The sequence below is a fragment of the Manis pentadactyla genome, chromosome 11, assembly GCF_030020395.1.
Source record: "Manis pentadactyla isolate mManPen7 chromosome 11, mManPen7.hap1, whole genome shotgun sequence".
NCBI lineage: Eukaryota > Metazoa > Chordata > Mammalia > Pholidota > Manidae > Manis > Manis pentadactyla.
Genome location: NC_080029.1, coordinates 107,861,861 through 107,887,291, shown reverse-complemented (window position 1 = coordinate 107,887,291; position 25,431 = coordinate 107,861,861). Strand labels below are relative to the sequence as shown.

The 25,431-nt window shown below is 41.1% G+C and overlaps 1 protein-coding gene across 3 annotated transcripts in view; it reads left to right on the top strand.

Moving 5' to 3' along the window:
* The window catches only part of MYO1E (myosin IE), a 197,502-nt gene that overhangs the window by 85,730 nt on the left and 86,341 nt on the right, over positions 1–25,431 (top strand). For all 3 annotated transcript variants that reach the window (XM_036903024.2, XM_036903023.2, XM_057488848.1), the window contains 3 exons: positions 3,531–3,620; positions 6,505–6,599; positions 25,128–25,215. In XM_036903024.2, coding sequence (XP_036758919.2) covers positions 3,531–3,620; positions 6,505–6,599; positions 25,128–25,215 — 273 coding nt within the window. The remainder of the gene's footprint in view (positions 1–3,530; positions 3,621–6,504; positions 6,600–25,127; positions 25,216–25,431) is intronic.

Genomic DNA, 25,431 nt, shown 5'->3' with positions numbered 1-25,431 from the left:
CTTTATATTGAGTAAACTACACTTTGTGAAAAAGGTCATCGCTTCTCTTTTTGAAATTCTTGCATCAGGTCAATGAAAACTCAAATCTACAACAAACATTTGGGAAACAATCAGTTAAAGATCTCTTGGGTCCCTTTTGTCTCATATGTCCTATTAAATAAGATGGCCTTTATTTGCATTTTTCCTTTTTTTTTTTTTGTATTATTGCCTCGTATCTCCATACATTTTGAACAGTGACCTTGCCACACCTTTACAGGCAGATATCAAGTGGGTAGAGACAATGCTCTAAACAGCTGTTTCCAAAGGAACACCTGAATTATGCAGTAGGGAGTGGGCATGAGCATTTGAATTACCTGGAGAATGACCCAGCCCAGCTGGAGACCTGTGCTCTTAGGGAAGTGGCTGGGGTCTCTGCACACCAGCCTGGTAGGGAAAAGGGGCAGTTAGATAAACAATTAGGTCAAACTCACCCCAAATATGCATGTTTCCTTTAAATGCCAAATTATTTTGTCTCAGTGCTTCTGAGTTAAGGAGGTTTGTATGTACTTATAGTAGATGTGAGCTACATTATCTATTTCAAACCACACTGTTTTTCAGGAATCCTCCCAAATAATATTGCCCTGAAGAGACCCTTTTGTGAAATGTAGGGAACAGCTACAGTTTTCTCTCTTCTAAGCCAAGTCATTGATTGAGGATTCACGTAGGGTAGTCTGAAAGAGCTTTGTTTTTCCTGAGTGTCTCCTTACCAGGCCCTTACCAAAATTTATATAGACCACACAGTGAAAGTCAAGACTTTACAAGATGTCTTGCACATAGTAGATTATTAGTATTAAGAAAAAATTAGTATTACTGTAGGAGCTTTTAGTGCAACCCAGTCCATATTTATTGGATAACCAAGAGGGGAGGTGATAATCTTCAGCTAACGTCCTCAGGCAGGTCTTTTATTCTTTTTTTTTTTCTGGGGGGGTATCATCAATCTACAATTACATGAGGAACATTATGTTTACTAGACTTCCCCCATCACCAAGTGCCCCCCGCATACCCCATTACAGTCACTGTCCAGGTCTTTTATTCTTGTATATTCTTTGTAGGCAGTGATGGATTTGTCTAGGACAGGTGGCATTCACAGTATTCCCTTTACAACTAAGGGCAGAAACACCCTGGCCCAAGTTTGTTTTTACCCGGAGATAAATGTAGATAGACCCAGACAACCTCCTCTTCTGAAACATGAATGAATGGAACACTGCTGTGTTGCATTTCTTGAAAACTTTATTTACTATAAGAATTACTCTATTTTTTAGCATGAGAATCAGAACTTCATTCAGTTTTGATTTGGTCCTTACTGTGTGGAAAGGATACTGAAAAAAAAGAATCAAGGGATATGGGGTTTTGAGTATTCAAAGAATCACAGAATCTAAGTTACAAGAGACCATGGAGTTCCTTAGGGAACCCTCCTCCATCCTGCATTAGATCCTTGCACTGCTGACTTAAGAGTGACAGATAAAATACAGGACATCTGGTTAAATTTGAATTTCAGATAAACAACAAACAACTTTTAGTCTAAGTTATGTCCCATATATTGCTTGGGGCATACTTAATATATTTACAAAATTTTTTGTTTCCCTGAAATTCAAATTTAACTGGGTAGTTTGTATTTTACATGCCAAATCTAGCCACTCTACCGATCATAATAGTGGCAATAATTACAGCTGCTAATCTTAGATATTACAGCTTCTTGATCAGGAGTATGGACTCTACACCCAGACTGCCTGGGTTTGAATCATTTACTGGTTGTGACTTTGAGCAAGTTTTAAAATTTTCTCTATGCCTCAGTTTCCTCACAGGAAAATAGCATTGAAAGAGTAACAGAGTCTTCGTTAGGAGCTTAGATTAGCACCATGTAAACATGTATGTGTTCAATCAGTGTTATTTTTATTATCAATACTTACTGAGTTGTGGCTACGTTATCATGGGCATTTCTTATCTGCTTAGTAATTTTAATAATAAACTGATCTGTTCTAAATTTTGCCTCAGAAAAAGCAGGCCACTCATCTGTCATGGGCCTCATCTGACTTTACCACCTGGGGCTGCGTTTGCTCTTGCCCTTCTTCCACGCTCTGGTGACTTTCCATTGTGATGCACCATCTTCTTCAAATTCACTCTTGGTGGCCACAGACTGGCTACAGGCTAGCACGGGGTGCCCTTGGGTGTGCTCTTCAAACAACCCCATCTTCTCTCCACTGCCACTTCCTATCTCGAGGTTATTGGAAAAGGAAGCAAAATTGCAGCTAACTCACACTACAGTCTTACCTTTGTGTATAACCACTAACTTTTAAGTATTTACCCATCCCACACATGGCTCATTTGTATTCAGTTATCACTCCAAAACTGCACATGTGACAAATGTGGGCCTTGAAGTACATGAATTAAGGAAATCACATCAACTATGTGCTGGGCACTGTGCTGATCTTTTTATACTGTTTATTTCTTCTAGTTTTCATAGCAAGCCTATCAAGTAGGTCCTGTTTTACACCATCATCCATTAACCGCAGCTTAGATGTGTGACTTGTCTAAGGTCGAACAGAGCTTGGTTTTGGGAACTAGGCAGTCTGACTGGATACCTGTGCTGGCTGAACACCTGAGTCCTAACACAAACATATATAAATGGCCCCTTGGGGGGAGGAAATCTCACAGCTTTAAACATTAAACGGCAAAATGTCTAAATATTTTGAACATTGATTAAAATAAACATTTTGAGTATGTCAATGGTTTTGTTTTGTTTTAAATGATTTATTTCCCTCCATGAAGGTAGGGAGTTTTATCTATTCTATTTTATTCACTGCTGTATCCCCAGCATCTAAAACAGTGCCTGGCATGTTTGTAGACTGCCATTTCAAAATAGTTGATTATTGAATGAATGAATGAATGAATGAATGAATGGAAATATTTTTATGTTTAATAACACTTCATTGATTTGGGCCCATTAAAATGTGTTGTATAAAAATAGTTAAGACTCAGTATGAACACTTTCTGTTCTGAGAAGTCTTCTTGAATTCCCCATGCAGAAATAACACCTTCTTCCCCTAAGCTCCATATCCCTGTATTTGTTTATTTAAGTGAGGAAACGAATAGATTTTTACTATGTAAGAGATAGGACAGTTCCAAGGAAAAAACAGTATCATCTGAGAAGGGAAATGATAGCTGCTCTTCTCACTCCTTGATCATTTCTGTTTTGTTCTTTAACTAGCCATGCATGTCACCAGTCTTGAAAGAATGTGCTTCAATTCATTAAAAATAATGATTCCTTTTTATAGAACCTTGGTAATTAAGTTCATTACTCTTCCTGGACAGGAACAAACCCTGAGCTAGTTGGTAATTGCTTTTGTCTTTATTTGCAATCTTTTAGAAAACACAAACATGAGCCTTTCGTTTGGACAATCATTATGAATGCTTGGTGACATCTGGTTACTTAATTTAGGAAATGGGTAGCTGAGGTATAAATGATGGACCTTAACTAGATATAAATTCAGACATACATAGGATCTGTATTAATCTCAGTCAACCCATTTAAGCAGATGCCGTATTTTGGGGAAAAGGAAATCGAAATGTACCAGGGAGCGGTAAGTCACATGCTATGTAAATTACTGTAGTACTGGGGGGATTTTATGATGCATGGGTAATTTTTCTTGAAGTTGGCAATACATTTACATTTTCATATTGTGAATTATTTATTGGGGAAGCTCAAGGAAGTAACATCGTTTGCTTTTTAAGATGTGCTGCTATTTGTAGAGTATAGCTCTTTATGGAGTATAGAGGACTATCTAATATTTGAACATTACATACAAACTTCGTTGAACAGGATGTAGAACCTAGAGCTTGAGGAATCTTCCTTCTTCCACACCTGCCACAAAATCCTAAAGACTGAAAAATCAGTAATGGGTGAAATAAATAGAATGATGAGAACCAATCTCTCCAAATCAGAACCTTATTTATTTTGCTGCGGCTATGACTAGAACATGAAAAATGAATCTTAATTACTTCATTGGTTAATGTGACTCTGGTCCCTATGCAGACCCAGCTCCATAGCCATTTCGGTTGTGTGATAAAACTAGAAACTCTCGTCCTAATTAATCTATTTTGTTACGTGCCTCATCGCTTCCCCAGGCCTCCCCGTCCCCGCATCTTTTTCCTTCCCTCTTTCCCTTGCAGCAGGAGTACAAGGGCGTCCATTAATCCTGACCCCTGGGAAACAAACAAAAGAGAGCCCACACAGATTCATCAGCTGAAGTGGAAGGCAATTTACCCAGAGCGAGAGCCCACCCCATTGTTGCCAGATGAATGGTGCTGGTAGCTGGAGCCGAAGGAGGCTGCCACGCGAAAGACCTTTGATAATGCTGCCTTTATGGGAGCCCAGCACAAGGGAAACACTGTCGGCAGAGGCTGGGCCCTGCCCTGGTGCCCCATCAGCGGGGCCCCGGGGCAGCCAGTGCGGAGCGGGCTCCGTGTCCTCTGACAGCCAGGGCGGTGTGGGCGGAAGCGCTGTGCGTTCGGGTTGTTTCTCTTCTGTTCTCTGAGAAGCGTAGCTACATGCATCCCTGGTTAGACCATCCATCTTTTGAAGAGTTCTCTTTAAAGGAATGCCCTAGAACTTTAAAAGATACGTTTATTTTGAACTGCTAAAGTTGGTGTTTTTTAAGCAGGTACTATGTTAACACTTGTAACAATAATATAAGGGCCCTGGATGCTCGCTGTGTATTACTGTCCAACCCCATTTCACAGATGAGGAAACTGAGGCTCAGGGAGGGGTAATCCTTGAATCTATTTTGGAGCTAGGAGTTGATGTCAGCTCTGCACGACTCTCAAGGTTTTCAGATAAGGGAAGAAGCAAGTAGAGGAAATGCCTATCCTGGCATTCTCATAGGTAGCTGAGAGGTCCCATGAGACCATAGGTGGAAAACCAATTTGAAAAATGCAGCCACATGCAGAGGTCAAGTATAACTACTAGTCAAGCAGCCTTGAAGCCTTTTTGGGCAATCACTTGCCCACACCTTTTCTTTCACCACCCACAGCTTTCTCTCCATTCCATTTCCTTCCATTTTCCACCCTCTTTGCTCTCTTAGAATCTTCTGTTTCCCTGTTTTCAAAGAGCTGTTCAAAATAGTCCTGCTCAACTATATCCTGAGGTCCCTCCACAGATCCCCTTCTGACCATAAGGCAAAGGCAGAGGGCACGTACCATTCTGGTCTCCCTACATACAGAGGGATTCAGTCGGCCAGTCCCAGAAACAGCCTTGACCCTCGCTGGGCATGCCCCTTGGGAGCTCCCTGCTCACGACATGTGGGGAGCTGTGGGCACCAGAGACACCAGTGCCAAATCTGTGTGCAGGCATCAAAACGCCCTCTCATCTTCCACCTCCCACCACTCAGATTTGCCAGAGCTTGTAGCCAGTGGCAGGGTGTGGGCCGGGCCCCTTTTTGTACAGTGAGTCAATACTTAATAAGGCTCACAGCTGAATTGAGTAAATCATGCTTTACATTTGCATATTACTCTACCTTTCCAAATGACTTTCCTATCCATCATCTCAGTTACCTTCGGAGTTTGAGCCTAGACATTATTATCACTACTTTAGACATGGGGAGCAGTGAAGGGAAAGAGTCTAAATGTCTTCTCACCCTGCATCTGCCATTCTCTTCACTCTTTTATGTTCAACAGCCTTAAATTTAAGGAGTGTTCTTTCTCCAGCTTTACACCACATGAAGTATTTATCTTTTTAGTAATTTTTGAAGGAGGAATGGAGGTGGGTGCCAAGAAATTAAAGCAAGCAGAGCTGAAGTTGTCCTGACACAGTGTATTTATTTATTGGTGAATTTGTATTTATGCATAGCTGACATATCCCGTAAGGCTAAAGCACAAATCCAGGAGAATATCTTTGGTGGTAGGATTTTTTTTTTCCCCTATTGAGATGAAACGAACTGGTCAAACCAGTTTATCCCTTAAAAGAACCACACCTGCTGCCCTCTTCTTATGGGAAATTTTTAGGTTTTCTTCTAATTCATAAATAATTTCCTCTGGGGCCCCAGAATCTCCAACTTGCCTCTTAGAAAAAAAATATGTAGGAATTTAGGGTTCTAGTAAAAGTCAGATCTGGGTGTTTTAGTAGGCCTCTCTTAAGACCTGTTGCCCAAATGTCTTCAGAAACATTTCGAAATGGACTGCTGACTGCAAAGCATGTTTGGGTGGAAGGGTGTGGTGTTGGAGTACCAGAAGACATGGGTCATGTCTGCAGGCTGACTCACACATGGATCTGCAGAGGAGTGCTTCCAAATTCCACGCTCAGTTTGTAAGGTGTAACTCCTGATGACTGGCAAGTTTGTGAATTCTGGTGTTACGCAACCTTTAAGATTGGAAACATATAGTGGTGGATTCATTTCCAAAGCCAAAGAAAGAAATGCAATGTGTTGCTTTGTCTGACTATGGTTTGGTTTTGTTCTTTTGCTTTTCTAGGCACAGTATGAAAACCCACCACATATCTACGCTCTTGCAGATAATATGTACAGAAACATGATCATTGACAGAGAGAACCAGTGTGTCATCATCAGGTATGGGAAAGAGAGGACATGAGACCATGCTCTACTTAGGATTCTCTCCAGGAAAAGGGCTTTTGCCTAACTGCACATGTCAGAGGCTGGCTAATGTATCTGAGTAACAAGCAGGCTGTCCACCTACTCGGTTTATTTTATCACTCCAAATCAGAAACGCTTTGAGCTTCCCTAGGGTTGCTATTTAGACCCCTGTCCCTTAAGGCCTTAAGGCTTTAGGGCACATTGTTCTAGCCAGATCTTTCTCCGATCAACATCAAGCAATGAACTTAAGTCACAAAACATCTCCCCTCGCATCTGACTGTACTGTGGCTTTACTCAGAATTGGAGATACTTTATGTCAGAAGTATGTTTCACTATTTTGTTATCTGGAATCCTTTTCTCTAATGTCCCTGTTTTTCCTTTCCTTAGTAATTTAGCAGTTCAAGGTTGACCTTTTTTGGTGTTCTTTGTCATTTGCTTTTAATTTTCTGAGGGCATTACTGGTAAATACCAGCATTCAATATCTGTAGCTACATTTCAAAGTCCAATGTAACCTGACCCAGCTCTGAGTCTTTGCTGGGCTTAAGTGCTTTACAGTTTTGTTTACTATCACAAACATTTTCAAACATACAGAAAACATAAGCATCCATGTTCCCATCACTTAGACCTTGACGGTTGTTAACATTTTACCATATCTCCTTTCATCTTTTTTAGTTCTTTAACTTTTTCATATGAAGGAATTTTGAACATTTTTTTATTATGGATATTTACAAACATACACAAAATTAGAAAGGGTGTTACAGTAAGTTCCTGTATATCTATCATATCACTTGCATAGTTACTCATATATGGCCAGTGCTATTTTTCTTTGTTCTCCCAAACCGCCTCCTCTTGATTGTTTAACTCAAATCCTAGGTTGCAAATCATTTCATTTGTTAGTAATTTAGTAAGTATCTCCAAAAGATCATTCTTATCACACCTGAAAAATGAATAATTCTTTTAAAATCATCTAACAGTATTCCATCTCGGTGACTGTCTTACGAATTCTTTTTTATAGTTGGTGTGCTTGTATTTAGATTCCCAAAAAGGCTCACATTGCACTGGGTTTAAGTCTCTCAAGTCTCTTAATTGTTGACAATTCTCTCTTAATCTTGTTTTCTGTGTACTTATTTCTTAAAGAAAAAGGCTGCTTGCCCTACAGAATTGTCTGCAGTCTGGGCTTTGTTGATTGTATACCGTGATGTTGCACTGTCCCCGTATTTCCTGTAAATTAGTAGTTAGCTCTAAAAGCCTGTTCGAGTTCAGATTAAATTTTTTGGCAAAAATGCTTCATCATTGCTGCTGTGCCCTTAATGCTGGCTGATCTCTCTTTGTGCGGCCAACAGAGGGGCCATTCATTATAAATTCTCATTTCACAGTCATTGCTTAACCGATGGTTGAAAAAGAGTTATTTTCTAACTCTGTTATTCCTTCTACATTTATTAGTTAGGATTCCTTTATTTGTTAACTTTCAAATGTAATTTATATGGGGAAACTAGATAGAAAACTTGATTTGTTGTCTTTATTTACCAACTTTTAAAGGAGTGAGTTGATGCTCTCAGAGCAACCTCCCAAGGTAAAATCCTTTATTTTCAGTTGCTCACCTCTCTCCCACTCTCAGGCCACCTCTGTCTGTCGCTGCAGGACACGTGCGCACTGCAGCAGGACCTCTGCCCACTTCCAGGATCCTTCTTTCCAGCTGGTCAGGAGGCAAAGACTTGAAGGCCCTGCTCCCAGGCTTCTGTGGTGGTGGCTGTGCTGTTTAGCACATGGTAGAATCAGAAGCTGCTTTGACTTCTGACCCTAACAACCCAGAGTTAGACCAGACTTCATAGGTGAGGGGCACAGTCCTCCATGAGACCACCTTCCCTCCAGACACCAGCTGCAAATACGGGATTCCCCAGACCGCCGTCACTTTGACCATCTGGCTACAAATTCAGGAGTTCCTACCTCGCTCTTAGGTTCAGTAATTTACTTGAAGGCCTCACAGAACTCACAAAAGCACTATACATATGATGACAGTGTTATCACAGCGAAAGGATCCAAATCAAAACCAGAAAAAAATAAGAGATGCACAGGGCAAGGTCTGGGAGGGGTCCCAGTGTGAAGCTGCTTGTCCTCACCCCCTGGAGTCGTGCACCGTGTTATCACCTCCCAGTTATGATGGTGAGTTGGCAATAGTATTACCAGCTAGGGAGGCTCACCCAAGCTCATGAGGTCCAGATTCTTTGTTTGGTTTCAGCCACTTATGGCCTGCATGGCTGACCATTAGTCTCCAGCCCCTCCTGAATGTTCTAATACCTATAGTGTCCAGTTCCTCCAGGGGCCAAAGCCCCTATTGTAAATCTCTGTCCACATCCAAAGCTTCCAGGCAAACAGCAGCCCTGTCAGGCAGGACTTCCCAAGGCCCCAGAGATTACTTCCCAAGGGCAGAGCCCAAAAGCCTGACCTCTCTTGACCACCCAAGAACTGTGGTTCATGGGCTTTGATAAAGTAGATTTGCTCTCTCTGGGATGTTGCGGTTCACTCTTAGCAGCTTTGTGATTCTGGGCAGCAAACCCAGCACTTGCCTTGGGCTTGGTTTCTTCATTTGTGAGTGAACTGATTGACCAGGTGACCTCTAAGATCACTCCCAGTTTGGAGCTCTCTATACCTGCCAGAAGGGGGGAAGGCAGAGAAATGCTGCTCTGGGTAGAGGGGTCCAAGTTTGCAGCCATTGACACTGGGAAAGCTGGGTGCTGCTTCAGTCAAATGCTGCCTGCCTGAATGCTTAGTGGACAAACAGAACTATTTCCCTGAAGGCTGGTGCTCCTGCTAAGGGCTGCTGCCATAGCTGGAAAGACTAGGAATTTTTAGTATCATTTAATTAGGAAATAAAAAATTAATGATGACCTGATCTCTCTGGTGCTCTCTTAGACCTTCACTTCCCAATTTTTCTGCTGTGACCTTGTCTACATGTGGAAATGCATATTCTTTAGGTGTGATGGTGCAGCACCTAGAGGCAGTATAACCAGTTTCCTTCCAATCTTACTTACGTTTTCCAAAGATACGGTAATAGGATGGACTGGCAGCTGACCATTTCTGGACTAGAAATCAATATAACAAATTTAATTTAAAAAGAAAGGGATCCAGAAAGAAGACAGGGTGCTTTCCCAAGTGCAGGCCTCCATCAGAGAGCATTGGTCCTGTTTTTGCAAACATCTACAGACTTGATTTATGAAAATAGTTGGAGCTGAGCAGCCTCAGATACTGACTTTGGTCAACCAGACTCAATAATGAGTGTGAATTAGACCCCAAGTCATGATTTTATCAGGAGAATTCTGCCTCTGGACAGTTCAGTTGATTATTCCCTTGGAACACAGTCCACAGGAGAGCCAGATTAGAGGACTGAATTCAGCAGGGGGATTGATCATACTGGCTGATGTCATCATATCAGGGCCACCACCGTCTCTACCTGGAGACAGTGAGCTGAGGGCGTTGCTCTACTCAGTAGTCCATTTACCTGAGAAACCCATCACTTCTCCTGCCAGCCCCTGCCATCCACTAGGTTACATTCTAGTGAGGAATAAACACCAGGATTTGCCCAAGATGTTTCCCATGTCTTCCCCAACAGTAGACTGGTCAGGGAGAATAACTGCTGTAAATGCTAACATCTACCATGCCTTGATTCGTTCATTTAACTTTTTAGGGACAAATATTTCCAATCCCAGAATTGCCTTGTTAGCTCAGTGGCTATAAAGATATTTAGACCGCATACCTAGAGATGCTATTTCAACTGATATATATTGGGCACAGAGCATCAGTTTCTTTTTTCAAGCTCCCCAGATGTTTCTGAAAACCAAGACGAAAGCTCCTGAAATCCTCATTCCCGGTCACCTCTTGTCTCAGCACCATTAGTGCAGGCAAGACTCACTTCCTGAGTGCTTGCCCTCTGCTGGGCACTCCCATATAGGTTCTCTTTTTATTCTCAAAACTATTCTGGTTGTCAGCACTATTGTTTCACAGGATTTCATCCGAAGAATGAGACGTAAGAGGATTAACTGGTGAGCCTGTATTTGAATTTAGCCCTGTCTGACTTCAAACCTTACACTTCCTCTGCACCTTATTGATAAGTGACACCTCTCTATCTCACATGTCCCACATGTCAGTGGAGGTTGTTAATAGCAGCTGTAGCTATTTATAGCTGTACTATAAGATGAGGTCAAGGCATTCAACAAGGTTAGTTACCCTAGACTTGAGCTCCTAGAGTAAGTTCCTCCCACAACACAGGTGCCTTTTTAAAACTAATCCTTGATATGTTGTTGACCATGTTGCTGTGCAACCCAGGGGGCTGATGAAAGTGCTTGTTGTCAACTGGAGGACAGACAGTTGACACACAGATGGACTTAATTGAAGAGCATGACCTTATTGATTTGTTAATCTTAATTTTTTACCAAAAAGTGAAGATGCATTTTTACACTACATGGCCACACCTGGCCCTTTCTTTATCTTGATTGACTTGCCTGGACGTATGTGAGGGAGTGATGGATGTGTATTGATCTATGCATTTGGAGCCTTCTGTTACTGAAGGCTTCATCAGTGAGGAACCAGCACGTCAGCTTTATAGACAGCCCTGCTTTTCACCCCCTAGTATGTGCCTTGCAGGCACCCTACTGCACTAAATAAAAGCATGTGTATTTAGCACATAAAAATTTGGCATGTATCATAAAGTTGACCTATATGAAATAAAAGAATTTTAATAAACATTGGATGATGTTTTAATAAGTATTAACTGTGTTTATCATTTCAGAATTTAGAAAAATCTCTTGATGATGTACATGGTTAATAATTGCTTAAGAAGTTATTTCAAAAAGTTTAAATGGGTATATTCTTTTGATAAATTTAAAGAAGGTGTTTTTAAATTTAAGTTTCTCAACTAAAAGTTGAGATCATTCTTAATCAGATGGACACTGCACTGTCATAAGACGTGAGGACGTCAGAAGGAACTCCAGTTGCAAGAACTGAGAGAGCCTGTGTCTTGAGTGTAGGCCTTCTTCCAACCTGGGGGTTCACAAACGATGGCCCACTGCCTGGCTTTGTAAATAAAGTTTTATTGGGATAAAGCTACACCCATTTATTTCCATACTGTCTTTGGCTGACTGCACAGTTGAGTTGTAATGGATAGAAACCACATCTGAGCCATTACAGGAAAAGTTTACCAACACTCACACAAATTATCACTGTGATAACCCCATAGATGTGACGTACCAGCATCTCAGGCCTAACAATTTCTTAATGTTTTTTTTTTTAATCTCACCTCAAAGCTTATTCCTCCACCAACCCTTTTCTTCCAAGTGTAGCTGATAGATGAGTGCTCCTAACAATTATATCACTTAGCCTGTGTCCCACTTCTGCTAAAATATCTCAGTGGCTCTCCATTGCCCAGCAAAGTCCTAACTCCCTAGCTTGAGACACCTATAACTCTATTTTCTGCTACTCAAACTAAATTGCTCTACTCTTTCCCCTCAAACAGGTCATGTTCATTTCAAGCTCCAAGTCCTTGCTGAGGTTTTTCTCCCTGACTCGAGTTATTCCCCCACCCAAGCATTTGTCATCTACTTCAACCCAGTGATCTCTCCATTCTCTGAATTTCAATAGCACCTCATATACAATTAATTTTCATCACCCACTTAATATTATTTTTATTATTTTAATTTGCACATGCTCAGTTTAAGTAATTTTTTAACTCTTGATGACTAGAAACGAGTTAGGCTTCTCAGTTTCTCTAATACACACAATAAATGTTTGATGATAATTTTAAAGCTGAGATACATGAAATAAGCTGTAGGTGCTATTTGCACTTAGAAGACAGATCAGTTTGGACTGAAACAGTGAGCAAAGATGTCACGGAGGTGTTGGGGCTCGATCTGAGTCTTCTCTTTAGGATGTGTGGGAGGAAGAAAGTGTGAACGGCTTGAAAGCCTCTGGACAGCACACTGTGATAGAGAACTGGGAGGATATCCATGAGGTTTTAAAGGAGATTTGCATTGACAAATGGTCCTTGTAAATTACCTGGACCAGAACTGGGTCGTCCGCTTCTGTTTCTGTATTACAGCCAGATAGCATTTATGCAGCAGTGCATAAATTGATTTGGGGAGATATAGTTGACCGGGCAACAGGTACCTTCTTGAATAATGAGCTTTGGGTATTTTCAGATACACCTGCATGCCTTGGTGATGTCTTGCAGATCTCCAAGCAGGGACGTGATACCTCAAAAGGCTGGCTCAAAGATAAAGTCTGTGGGTAGAAAAGAGATGGAATCTTAAGAGGATACTGATATCTCATGAGATTAGGAGGACCTGACCGGAGTTGGAAATGCAGAGGAAGCTGATGTGTGATATTCAGTAAGCCTGTGAAGGAATAAAGGAATAGGAAGTGGATGCAGACTTGGACAGTGGCAACAGAAAAATGCAATAGCTTGAACTACATTAGTATGATTGACAGTGATAAGCACCAGAAAACAAACAGGTAGACACCTGTGAGCCCAGTACATGAGCAACCTGTATCTGCTTAGCTCATTCGTCTTTGGTGTTCCAAATCTAGAATTTGGGATTGTGCTTTAGGATTACCTATGTGACAACTTTGGCTCTGTCAGAGACATCTATGCTGTGGGGTAAAAGGGGCAGGAGATAGGCTACCATCTCTGTTGCCAGACAAGATCTTGGTGGTGTGGCTAGAGGCATATCTGAAGCCCTTGCCATCTGACCTCTGTAAGGACTTACAGGGCCTTGGAGAGCGGTTATGTGGCAGTTTTATTGCTGCCATCAAAGTAAGTTCCTATCATCTTGGCCCACATCAGCTCTTCCTGTCCTGGCCTGTTTAAAATGTGCCATCAATTTGAAAGCATAGCAGTTGATGCTGTTTCTAATTTTTTGGCTTGAAATACTCTGAAGCAGTTGTTTTCTGAAGAGTAGGGCATTCTGTCCTTAATGTGTCCAACACCAGTTTGCGAAGTCTTGGTTTGCGAAGTCTTGTAAGTTATATCCTGAATATATGCCAAGAAAGTGTGTTCGAAGGAATAAATACAGATGTGAGAGAGATTTAGCAAGTAACATCAATAGGATCTGGTGACTGGTTGAGTATGAGGATTTTCATAGGGGAAAAGGAGGTGGTTGTCACTATTGGATCTAAGATGTCCGAACTGACTATCTGCTTCAAGAGATGTTTTGGATTTGGAATTCCCTAAGATTTGCAGATAGTAAAGATTAAAGATCTAAAAAATCAGAGCACCTCTAATATGTGACTTGTGTCCCGTCTCTGCTCTTTGCCTCGGCACCATCAAGTGTTTCATGGATTTTCAAGCTGTTTTCCTGCCTTTGATGTATTTCAGGAACCCTTTATTATTAGCATTGGAACTCGTTTCTGTTTCTGTTGGTCCACCCAATTTCTTGTTTATCCCAGCATCATGGGCCTTTGAGGCTTCCTGTTCCTCTAGCCTGCTTTGGGAGGTCCTGTCAGCTCACACTCCTGATGTGGGGTCTACATGAGTACTGACCTCTGGCTGCAAGTTTGAAGAGCAGGGACTCTAGTCCACCCTTTTCCCCCAAGCTCACTGCAAGCCTGTGTGATTGTTGAAATCCTTATCATCAAAGAGTGTTATTCAGGAAGGCTGTCTTGTTAACCAATATATTAACCATAATCATAATAATGACCCTTTTTTGAGTACTTCTTTTGTGTCTTGGCATCTTTTACTTATATTATTTATGATCTGGCAGCTAGCTATTACTAAGCTCCTCCCCACCTTTTGCAGATCAAGAAACTGAGTCTCAGAGAAGTAATGAAACCTGTTAAACATCTCACATTTGTAATGTAGCAAAGCCATGCTCCAAGCCAGAGCTGCCTGGCTCCACTGTTACACTCTTTCTACTTTTCTCTGCTGCTTTGAGCCAGGAGGTGTCTGGCTATCAGGTTAATGATCCACTGCCACCCACAGTCATGGGGTGTAGTGGAAATACCTCTGGGGTTGAGTCACATGGTGGGCTTTTTTTTTTTTTTTCGTAGATAATTATTTTTTATTGAAGGGTAGTTGACACACAGTATTACATTAGTTTCAGGTGTACAGCACAGTGATTCAACATTTATATACATGATAATTCTAGCTACCAGCTATCACCATACAAAGTTGTTACAGTATTTTGACTATATTCCTTATGCTATACATTATATCCCGGTTACTTATTTATTTTACAATTGGAAGTCTGTACTTTTTTTTTTTTTTTTTGAGACGGCATCTCTCATATTTATTGATCAAATGGTTGTTAACAACAATAAAATTCTGTATAGGGGAGTCAATGTTCAATGCACAATCACTAATCCACCCCAAGCCTAATTTTCATCAGTCTCCAATCTTCTGAGGCATAACAAACAAGTTCTTACATGGAGAACAAATTCTTACATAATGAATAAGTTACATAGTTGAACAGTACAAGGGCAGTCATCACAGAAACTTTCGGTTTTGCTCATGCATTATGAACTATAAACAGTTCAAATATGAATACTCATTTGGTTTTTATACTTGATTTATATGTGGATACCACATTTCTCTCTTTATTATTATTATTTTTAATAAAATGCTGAAGTGGTAGGTAGATACGAGATAAAGGTAGAAAACATAGTTTAGTGTTGTAAGAGAGCAAATGTAGATGATCAGGTGTGTGCCTGTAGACTATGTGTTAATCCAAGCTAGACAAGGGCAATAAAACATCCACGTATGCAGAAGATTTCTCTCAGAACAGGGGGGTTGAGGTCTAAGTCTCACCTCTGTTGATCCCCAATTTCTCACCTGATGGCCCCCCTGCACTGTGCCTATCTTAGGTTGTTCCTCCCTTGAGGAATCTTACCCGTCTCTGGCTAACCAGTCATCTTCTGGGGCCATACAGGGAAATGTAAAGTTGGTAAGTGAGAGAAGCCATATTGTTTGAAAAGGTTAGCTTTTTACTTCTTTGCATATTTATGCCCTGTGGCTTCTATGCCCAGCATTTGTCTTGAGGTGTCTTTACCACTTGGAAGAATTATGATACTCGGTAAATTCGATATGAGGCACGAATTCTATTTAAGGGTTGTAATTAGGAAGGAAGAAGAAAAGCTATAACATGGTGGGCTTTTTATTCCATTCTGCCTGAAATATGTGACCTCTGTAAGCCTCAGTCACTTTATCTGCAAAATGGGAGTGAGTATCTTAAAGGAATAGAATGAAATGCTAATAAGGCAATAGACATAAAAAAAGTTTTTAACTATTAAGGAGTGATGTAAAATATCTACTATAACATTAAAAGGAATTTGCGAGCTAATAAGTAGCTGAGCTGGGGCTCAGTCTTGGTCCTCAGACCAGACACTGGGTTCTCCCTACTGCGTGAGGCTGGGCCAAGGTGAGCGTTGCCAAGGGCTCATTTTCTTGGCAGACAGTAGGTGAAAATTTGCTTGACAATACTCATTGATTGGGAAGAAATAACACTTTCCTCATTATGCCAAAGAAGGAATTTTTACCATTTACTCAGTTTTTGGTATGTGTGTTTGGTTTTGTATGTCGTACATGTAACCAAAGCATGTCCTTGAGGATTTAATTTTCAGTCTGACTGACAGGTCACCCCTTTCTCTTCAGCCCAGGAACCCCCCAGATGGGCAAGAGAGGCTTCACCTCAGACTTATTTCTTTTCTAGATACAGTAGGGCTGCCAGGACAGGAGGGTGTGAATTGAGTCTTTGGAGAAGGCTGTTCAAAAACTTAATGATGTTTCTCATTCTCAGTCCCATCTTGTCTTGTGATCCCAGTGATGTGGGCTGTTATCTGTTACATTCAACTGTGTGTCAGATAATAAATGTTTTTGGCAGAAGCCTTACTTGCAGGGGTGTGTGCTGTTTAGTAAAGACTCAGGAGTAGGTAAAAGTTTGATTATGCTATGAACTGTGCTATTCATCAAGTTACTTTGGGAAGCATTGTTGATTTTAATGGTCTATCCAACCCATATGAGGATCTTAAATATATACCCCCATCTAAGCAGGTTCCTGAGTCAGATTGTCTCCAGGCCCTTTTCCCAGCAACGCCACTCACTTGCCAAGTGTGTCCAGTGTGCATGGTGGATAAGAATAGTACCTACCTCACAGGGCTATTCAGGTTTAATGATTGCTGTGTGTAAGGTTCCTGTGTGTATTAACTTTCTCAGTGGACATGCTAAAATGATTACACCAAAGTATATTCCTTACAAATCTCCTGTGGAATTCATGTTGATCATTTTTCAGTCATTAATCTGTTCAATTTTTTATAACTCTAGAATTAGAAAAAAAAAATTTAACCATCCCTGTCCCTGTATTTTTTCTCTTGGTTATACCTTTTGAAATAAGAGTCAAGTTCAATACTAATATCAGAAAAAGTAGAGTCTAGAACCCTATGTTCCAGCGGGGGTTTTCAGGACTTCATTGCCTTACCCACCTTCTGCCATGCTGCCACGGTGACCCCGGCTCCCTTGGCTCCCGTGGTGCTCTGGGTGCCCTCCTGCTTCTCGTGCATCTCCAACATTGCCACCTCGTTCTCCATGGGGAGCTTCAGCCACATGCTCCTGAAATGTCAGTCGTTCCATTTCATTTAACATGAACTGCCAGCAACAGAAACTCTTAACTCAAACTGGCAGAGAAATTAAGGAAATTTATAGCTCACATGACAGAACGTGCAGAGGTTGTGCCACCCCGGAGCTGTTGACGTGGTGGCCCAGTGATGCCAACAGGGACCCAGGTGCTCTCCACCTCTCTGCTTCATAGTCCAGACATCCTAAGATCGGTTCCCTTGGCGGTTCCAGGTGACTGTCAGTGGCAGTCAGAGTCCTGTACTTTCTCACTCACATCCTAGAGGAGAAAGAACCCCTCCCATCAGTCCTTCCCTTCATTGGGCAACTTCGTTAATATGGAGTCTTGAGAGTTGCTCTGGGGGGTCAGGTATAGATGGGCTCAGCTGAGGATGGGACCAGCTGCCCTGTGCCTCGTGTGCCAGGACGGGTACCCGAACCTGAGGGTATTGTCAGGAAAGAGCAGGTGGGGAAGAGAGCTTGAGCGGAAACAAACGGGCCCCTGCGATTTCCGAGGTCCGCGCACAGCCTGTGCTCAGCCGCACTCCCCCTTGGTGATCTCACTCACCACTTCAGCTCTCCTGTAGGCGGGTCACTCTCGTCTCTCTGTCTTCATCCTGAACCTTTCCCTGTGCTTCGGACTCAACATTTTCAACTGTTTGCTGACCATCTCTGTCAACCACTGATCACGACAGCTTAAAAGGGGGTGGAGGAATATATGTAAGTATGTATATATATATATCTACATGTACACGAGTAAACAAATACTCCATTTACTTCTTTCTCCCCTATTGTCAGATTTTTAACTTTTCCCATAAGCTCTCTTTTAAACAATTTATTGTGAATTCCAGATACACAGAAAAATCGCTACCAGAGTAGTTCAAAGAACTCCTTATCCTTCGCCTACTTTCCCCAACTGGTAACATCTTACCACATTTTACCACTCCCTCCCTACCTCTCTCCCACCTTTTCTTCCTCCCTCCACCACTACCACCACCACCACCACCACCACCAACAACAACAACAACACACACACACACACACACACCCCTCTATTGATATTATTACCAATGACAGGAATCTTTCTCTGAACCTTTTAAGGTCAAGCTGGGATGTGATGACTCATCATCCCTAACTCCTGCAGTGTGTATTTCCTAAAAACAAGATGCTCCCCTGTGTAGCCAGGTAAAACACTCCACATCAGGACACTGGCACTGGTGCCACACTACCATCTAACCCACAGACCCCATTTGCATTTTGCCAGTCCTCCCAAAATGGCTCTCTTTTCCTTTGCTCTGGAACCCTATCCAGGAATATATGTCTCTTCAGACGTCTTCATTTTAGAACAGTTCCTCAGATGTCTGCTGTGTTTTCTGCCCTTACAGTTTTAAAGAGTTTAGGCTCTAAATTCAGCCTAGGGTCTGTCTGATGACCTTTCATTACCAGGCTTGGGGCCCCCATCCTGAACAGGGACGCCGTAGAGATGATGCTATGCTCTTCATCACCTGACCCATCGTGCCGGTGTCTGTTTCTTCTGATTAAATTCACTATATTTTCTTACATGACATGTCAGCATTTTCTGGGGACATAGCCTCAGGTTATCACAGCACCTTCTTCCGTGTCAAACCTCCACCCACCAGCTGTAGCATCCACTGGCCTCCGGCACGAGTCAGTCACCTCACGAAGTTACCAAGTGGTAAGGATAGATTTCTCTCCCTCCATATTTGTTAGTTGGCTCTCTGCTATAAGGAAGAGTTTTCCCTTCTCCCCTATTTATTTATTTGTCTATTAATTTTTATGGTGGAATGGGCTTAGGACTTCCTGTTCTATTTAGTGAGTCATAACCCACTGTTACCATTATCTTGACTTGGCCAGTGGGACCCTTTCAAACCGGCTATTGTATGCTTGATGTCCACATTAGTCACTGTGCATTTCTTTACTTTTTAGCACAACTATGTGTTTCAGGCTCAGCTTGTGTTTTCTCTGGCCCAGCCCTGGGGTTGGCCATTTTCCCAAGGAGCCCTGGTCCTTTTTATGGGAGAAATGGCAGTTAGAGGCCAAGATGTGGTGGTCAGTGCTTATGGGTCCTGCTGTGTCGTTGCTCTCAGGCCTTCTAGATGGTTGTGCCAGGACATGTGTGTATGTGTGTGTGTATCATACGTGACACACGTGTGTGCACTGAAGTGTATAACTATTTCCATATCTGTGTGTGTGTGTGTGTGTGTGTACTGATAACTTTAATTCCAGCAGTTTAAATTGATACCTTTAATTCCAGCCCAATCCCTCAAGGTTCTTCCTTGCTTCTTTCAAATTTATTAATGCTTTGACAGTGAGAGTCTGGTGTCACATTATATCAATATATTTATCTACTGCTCAATCTACTTATTTATGTGGTCTGTCTAGTCAGTGTCCCAATCACCAGCCATCTCTTCCGCCATTACTGCCATGTTCCCCTCCTGCTCCATGGCTCTAAGGCCTGGCCCCCTAGACCCACTGGCCCCGCACCTCTGGGTGGGCCCTCAAATGCCCTTCACTGCATCTTTAGTCTCTAGGCTCCTGCCACCACATGATTCTCCATCCCTGTCCTGCAGGTTATAGAAACTCTTACCTTAATAATAAGATAGCTACGAGCTAGTGAGGTACAAAACCAAGAAGTCAGTCTTGACTTCTTATCCCTCTTCTGCCATAAAGATCCCTTGGCAAGTTCTGCCAGTTTTACCTCCTACCAGGGCAGGAGTTTATCCGTGATCTCCTTTGCCGCCAGCACTGCCCTGATGGAGGCCAACCTCCCTCACCTGGACTGCACACACACCCTTTTAACTTGGCCTCCTCCTTTCAACCCAGCCTCCAAGCTCCTCAGGCGCTTCTCACCGGGGACGGCAGTGCCCTCCAGCTGTAGGCTGGGCACCGCTGTCGTGCAGCAGGCGACAGTAGGTGGCACACTACAGGGTTACCCACTATTAACGTGTAGACAGAGGATGAGCCCCCGTTTAATTTTACTTCAATTTTTCTGCTTCTGTCAAGGAGTAAGTCTGTTTTTGGTGGTGTTTTAAAACCTCTGTAACACTTGCTGCCGTCTTTATTAAAGAGAGCAGGCCTCAGACTTACGGCTTTTGGCAGACCAACAAGAACCGAATAACCTCAAAAATGGTTCATGTTAACCCTTGAGTAGATAAAAACTATGTCTATTAAAATACATGTACAGTGAAAGAGTCATGACCCAAAGATCACTGGCTGCTTCACTTTTAAGGAAAACAAGTGGCCCTTCCCTCTCAACCCATCCTAGTTCGCAGGTGAATAACCACTCTTCTGAATTTTAACTACGTCCTTTTTTCTTTATGGTTTCACTGCTTACATTTGCTTCCCTAGCCAACTTCTTGATTCATGCGTAGTGCTTTGGAACTCGATGTCGATGGAATCACACTATCTGCATTCCACATACATTTCTGCAACTTGCTATTTTTCACACAATGTTCATGTTCTGAAATTTATTTGGAAGGGGTAATTGTAATTCTTCTCTTTTTTCCCCCACTATTTCCTAGAATTGCACTTCTGAATATGTCACAGTTTATTTATCTATTCTAAATCAGTGGATATTTTCATTATTTTCACAATGGCTATTTTATTTTCGTTGTATTTATTTTAAAGGTTGCCAATTTGGGGCACGTGATAGTGGTCTTCTATTTATAGTAGTTCTATAGAGGGTCCTCTTTAAATAAATTTAAGTAAATTGAGTCAATTAGAAAAAATATCCCAAGTTAATAATAGGTCAAGTGTGGTGCAGAAAATACTGAAGTCCGAAATCTGTAAAACGCTCCACTGGCCAGAACCCATGGTCTTTCCCCAAACCTGATACTCAAGGCCACTGTCATGGACCTTTCTTTGCTCCCTGGCCCCCGCCTCACCCCTGTAGCTCCCCACTTTACACTAAAAGTCCTGTTCAACTGCCGGCAGTTCCTTTCAGTCGGACTCCAGAGGCTGTTGCCCCCAGCGGTGGCATAGGCTTCACCACCCCCACCCCTGACCGAAGCTCACCTGTGCACACTCGCCCCACTTGGATTTCTTTTCCTGTCTTGTTGAGACTTGAATAGTTGTGACTTCCTTTAAGAATCTTTTCGTAACACACAATCCTATCAGGGCCCCAAGAGTTCCTAAAACCATACGCACGTCTCCACAGTGTTAGAGCCTCTGTGCCTTTGTCTTCCCCAGGAGGCAGTGAGCTCATTCCAGCCTCCAGCCCAGAGCTGGGCACACGGAGGATCTTAAATGAATCATTTGAATACACACAATTTTTGTATGTATTTTCGTTTTATATTTTAGTCCTTCCTAAAGTGTGGACAAATCCAAGGTTGGAAAGGCAGCATTTCACATTGTTTGATCAGTTCACTTGATTAGTCCACTTGATCAAGTGGACCTGGCATACTTATTTTAATATATGCAATGAGTTACTTCCCATTATTCTTCTTTTCTTTTGCACCCAACAAAAGAAATAAAATATTTCATGTCTCAACACACTATTAAGCAAAGACACAGTGGGGAAATCAGTGTACTTTTATCTCATAATTGTAATTAAGGGAATGACAGTTACTGTTCTAAGAACCATTGGAGGTGTTTTGAGTCTAGGAAGGGGCAGATGGGAATAGACTGGTGAATCTTCCAATAGTAGGAATGGTTGGTAGTGCTTATTCTGTGGTGTATCTCCCAGAAATACATGACTCAAGTGTGTTTACATTTTCTAGAATAAGTTGAATTGAAAGCAACTATTGATTTTTAATTGAGGAATAGCCTTCAGGCTAAGAAAAACAATTATGGTCCTTGAATCCAATTATTAATATGCCACTGTAAAAAACTCCCCCCAAGAACATTCTTTCCATTTCTTTGAAATTTTAGCATATGTTTCCATTTCTATAGCCAATGCACATAGAAACATTACATTTCCTATTTGAATTGATATTTTCTATAAAGTCTGTCTTGGTTTTGTTTTAAATTTGCACAGCTGGTTCCCAGCTATATAAGAATGAGGAAGTTTGTTAAAAATTCTTATTTCTCAGCCCTGTCCTTGGAGACTAGGATTCAGCAAGCCTAGGGGCCCGAGCATAGGCATTTTTAAAGTACTCTGAGGATGCTGGTAGGCTGCTAGATTTAGGGACCAGGAGGACATTTTTCTAATGTAAGGTACATAGACTTCTAGAGCATTTTTTGGTCTGCTTTGAAAAGTCAAGTAAAGGCAATTAACTTTAGAAAGGCTGCCTACAGCCATAAACCAAGTAAAGTGCACTAACTGCTGTGAGATGCAACACAAATAATCTCTGGTGCACTGTTTGTCTGATACCTTCACATTCTTTTGACTTGGGTTTTAATCTAGGGGAAGAGACAATATTTTCCCATCCTGAAAGGGCCAGTGAAATTATCATTGTATATACTGTAAGCTTTAGGTATTCATGAAACAGTACATTATTTACCATATTCTAAGCAAATGACCTGTCTGTGATTAGTAAAACTTTCTTAAGTACCTATAAACTGAAACCAAGAAATTAAAACACCACTTAATATTCAGTCAGAACTAATTTTAAGTCTTCTGAAAATAATACCACAATTCCTGAGAATGTAGATGTCCTATTTTTGGACCTGGCATGCTTATTTTAATATATAAAATGAGTTATTTTCCATTATTATTACTCTGCTCTTGCTGCCAACTAGAGACAAAATACTTCATATCAATCACACTATTAACCAAAGTGGGGGAATCACTATACTTTCATTTCAAAATTGTAATAGGATTTGAATTTTCTTTTTCTCTCTCTTTCACATACGCACACAGCTTGCTCTAAGGAATTCTAAATACGAAAATCATCATGAAATAGGCAGTTGAATTATAAGGTAAAGAAATTGATCAGCGTTGGTTATCATTGTGATGTGTGATCCCACTTTTCCTGGAAATGCTATTTTTAAAAATCTGAAATATGTGGGTAATTGCCTGTCTAAAAAACTTAAGCATTAAGAGAAAACACATCAAAAGAGAGAAGAATCACCTAACACCAGTCCTCCAACAAATCAGAAATAATTTCTTTTTCCTTGTTCTGTTTTCGATCTTATCCATACATTAGTTTTAGTTGTAATCACATGACAGATACAGTGTCTTCTGCTTATGTTTCCACGTAGCATTAGTTGCTTTGTCTTTTTGTTGCCACATGGTTTTCTAATTATTTTTAATGCCTGTTTAATATTATAGTGGGTGGCTGTAACATTGTACTCTTGGACCTTACAATATTCTTGAATGTTCACCTTATTTGCAACATTATAAAACAGAGTTTCATTGTTGGCCAAATCTGTGCGTCCAGTGAGCAAGAGTGCATGCTGTGACCCTGGATCTGACACACAAATCATCTGATTACATGAACCATTTAAACATAATTTCCTCGTGGAACTGAAATATATACTATAACTACTTGTGTGTGTGAGTAAGCATGTTCTCAGTGTAAATGGTGTGACACCTCATCCCAGACTCACTAGTTTTCTACTTGCCGCCATATCTTCCTTATTAACTTTCAGTTTGATTCCCCTTTTCGTTTGGCCTGGAAACCAGAAGCTGAGTATGAGGATGGTGAATGAATTGCATAGATGAATTCAGACCTTTTGAGGTCCTCAAAGAATACCGGCTCCCTATTCTTCCCCATAATTTCTCTTAACTGAACCTATATTAGTTCAAGGAAAATCAACGTTCTGAGCTCTGCTATGATAGCTACTTTAATCCTTCGCTTTCTTTTGTTTTAAAATATCAAACCGATTTTAGTTACCTTTTGGAGGTAGGCCATCATCTGGCTTACCCCCTAAGCAAATGTTTCCTCCTTTCTTGAGTAACTAAGAATTGATAACTGTTCATTAGATTGAGTGTTCTTAGAAGAACATTTTCTTTGTACCCCAAAATTCTTGATCACCAAGAGCAGGCACAAATATTATCTTAGTAACTTATAGCAGACTGAATTTTTCATACTAAATTCCACCGTTATTTCACATAATAGGAATTCCTTTAATCAGTTCTGTCATGGTTACACAAAGGCTACCAACTCAGAGGTGAGAAATCTGACTGACTTAGACATGTTTTGAATTGAGATCATCATCATTTCAAGGGGATTTTAAAGGAAGAATGGGTATTTTGAGGAGCAGACTGTATACTGTTCACAAAAGGGTTTCCCTGTGCAGTAAGGCCACCAAACGGAAGGTAGTCTCTGTTATTCAGGATGTGATTAATATTGCCTCATCATTTAATTTTAGAACTTCTAAAATAAACTTGCTTGCATCAGTTCAAGGCACATGGTTTGAAACCTGGCAGTGCCTACTTTTTCATGTTCTTAGTTATAGAAGTCATATATGTGTTACTAAAAGTTTGGAAAATAATGAACTAAAACAAGTCTTCCATGGTATCTTTTCCTTTACCAAAACCTTTGCTAATATTTTGTGGTAGTTCTAGTCTTTTTTTTTTAATGTACCTTTTTTCTTTTCATTTTTGTAGCCATGCTTTATATGTAATCTGTATCTGATTTATTCCTTTTCACATGACCTCTTACGCTTTTTTTCCTCCGTTGACTGTCTTTGTGTCAGTTGTAATTTCTGCATAATATTCCTAATCATCTTCCTTATTATCAGGCATTTGGAAAGCCTGTCTGTCCTGTACACCTTGATGATTGTGAAAAGCCTGGTCCACACACCGTGTTAATAGAGCTCATACTAGTCAGGAAGGTGACCTGATCTTGCTGTGGTTTGCCTTTCTTAACCAGTGTCGTGCATTTTTTACTGAATTCCTGCCTGCCTATTTTCTGGGTGGTTTTTGGTTTTTGGTTTTTTTTAATGGGAAAGGACCTGGTTGTGATCCATTTCATGTATGGGTATCTTTGTCTTTCTTTTCTCAGCGGTGAAAGTGGTGCTGGGAAGACAGTGGCCGCCAAGTACATCATGAGTTATATCTCCAGAGTGTCTGGAGGGGGCCCCAAAGTCCAGGTGCGTGCTGATATGGCCCATTTGAGACCCTCTGATGTGAAATGTAAGAGGCTTCATTTGCTGTTTAAAAGAATTTTTATTCCACAGAAAAGACATTGGTACTATAACCAAAAAACTTGAAATCTTCAAAGAAATAGCATATTATGAGATAGAGATGCCTAATATATAATGAGCTCTTTCAAATCAATTAAAAGGTAAAAAATCCAAAAGGAAAAT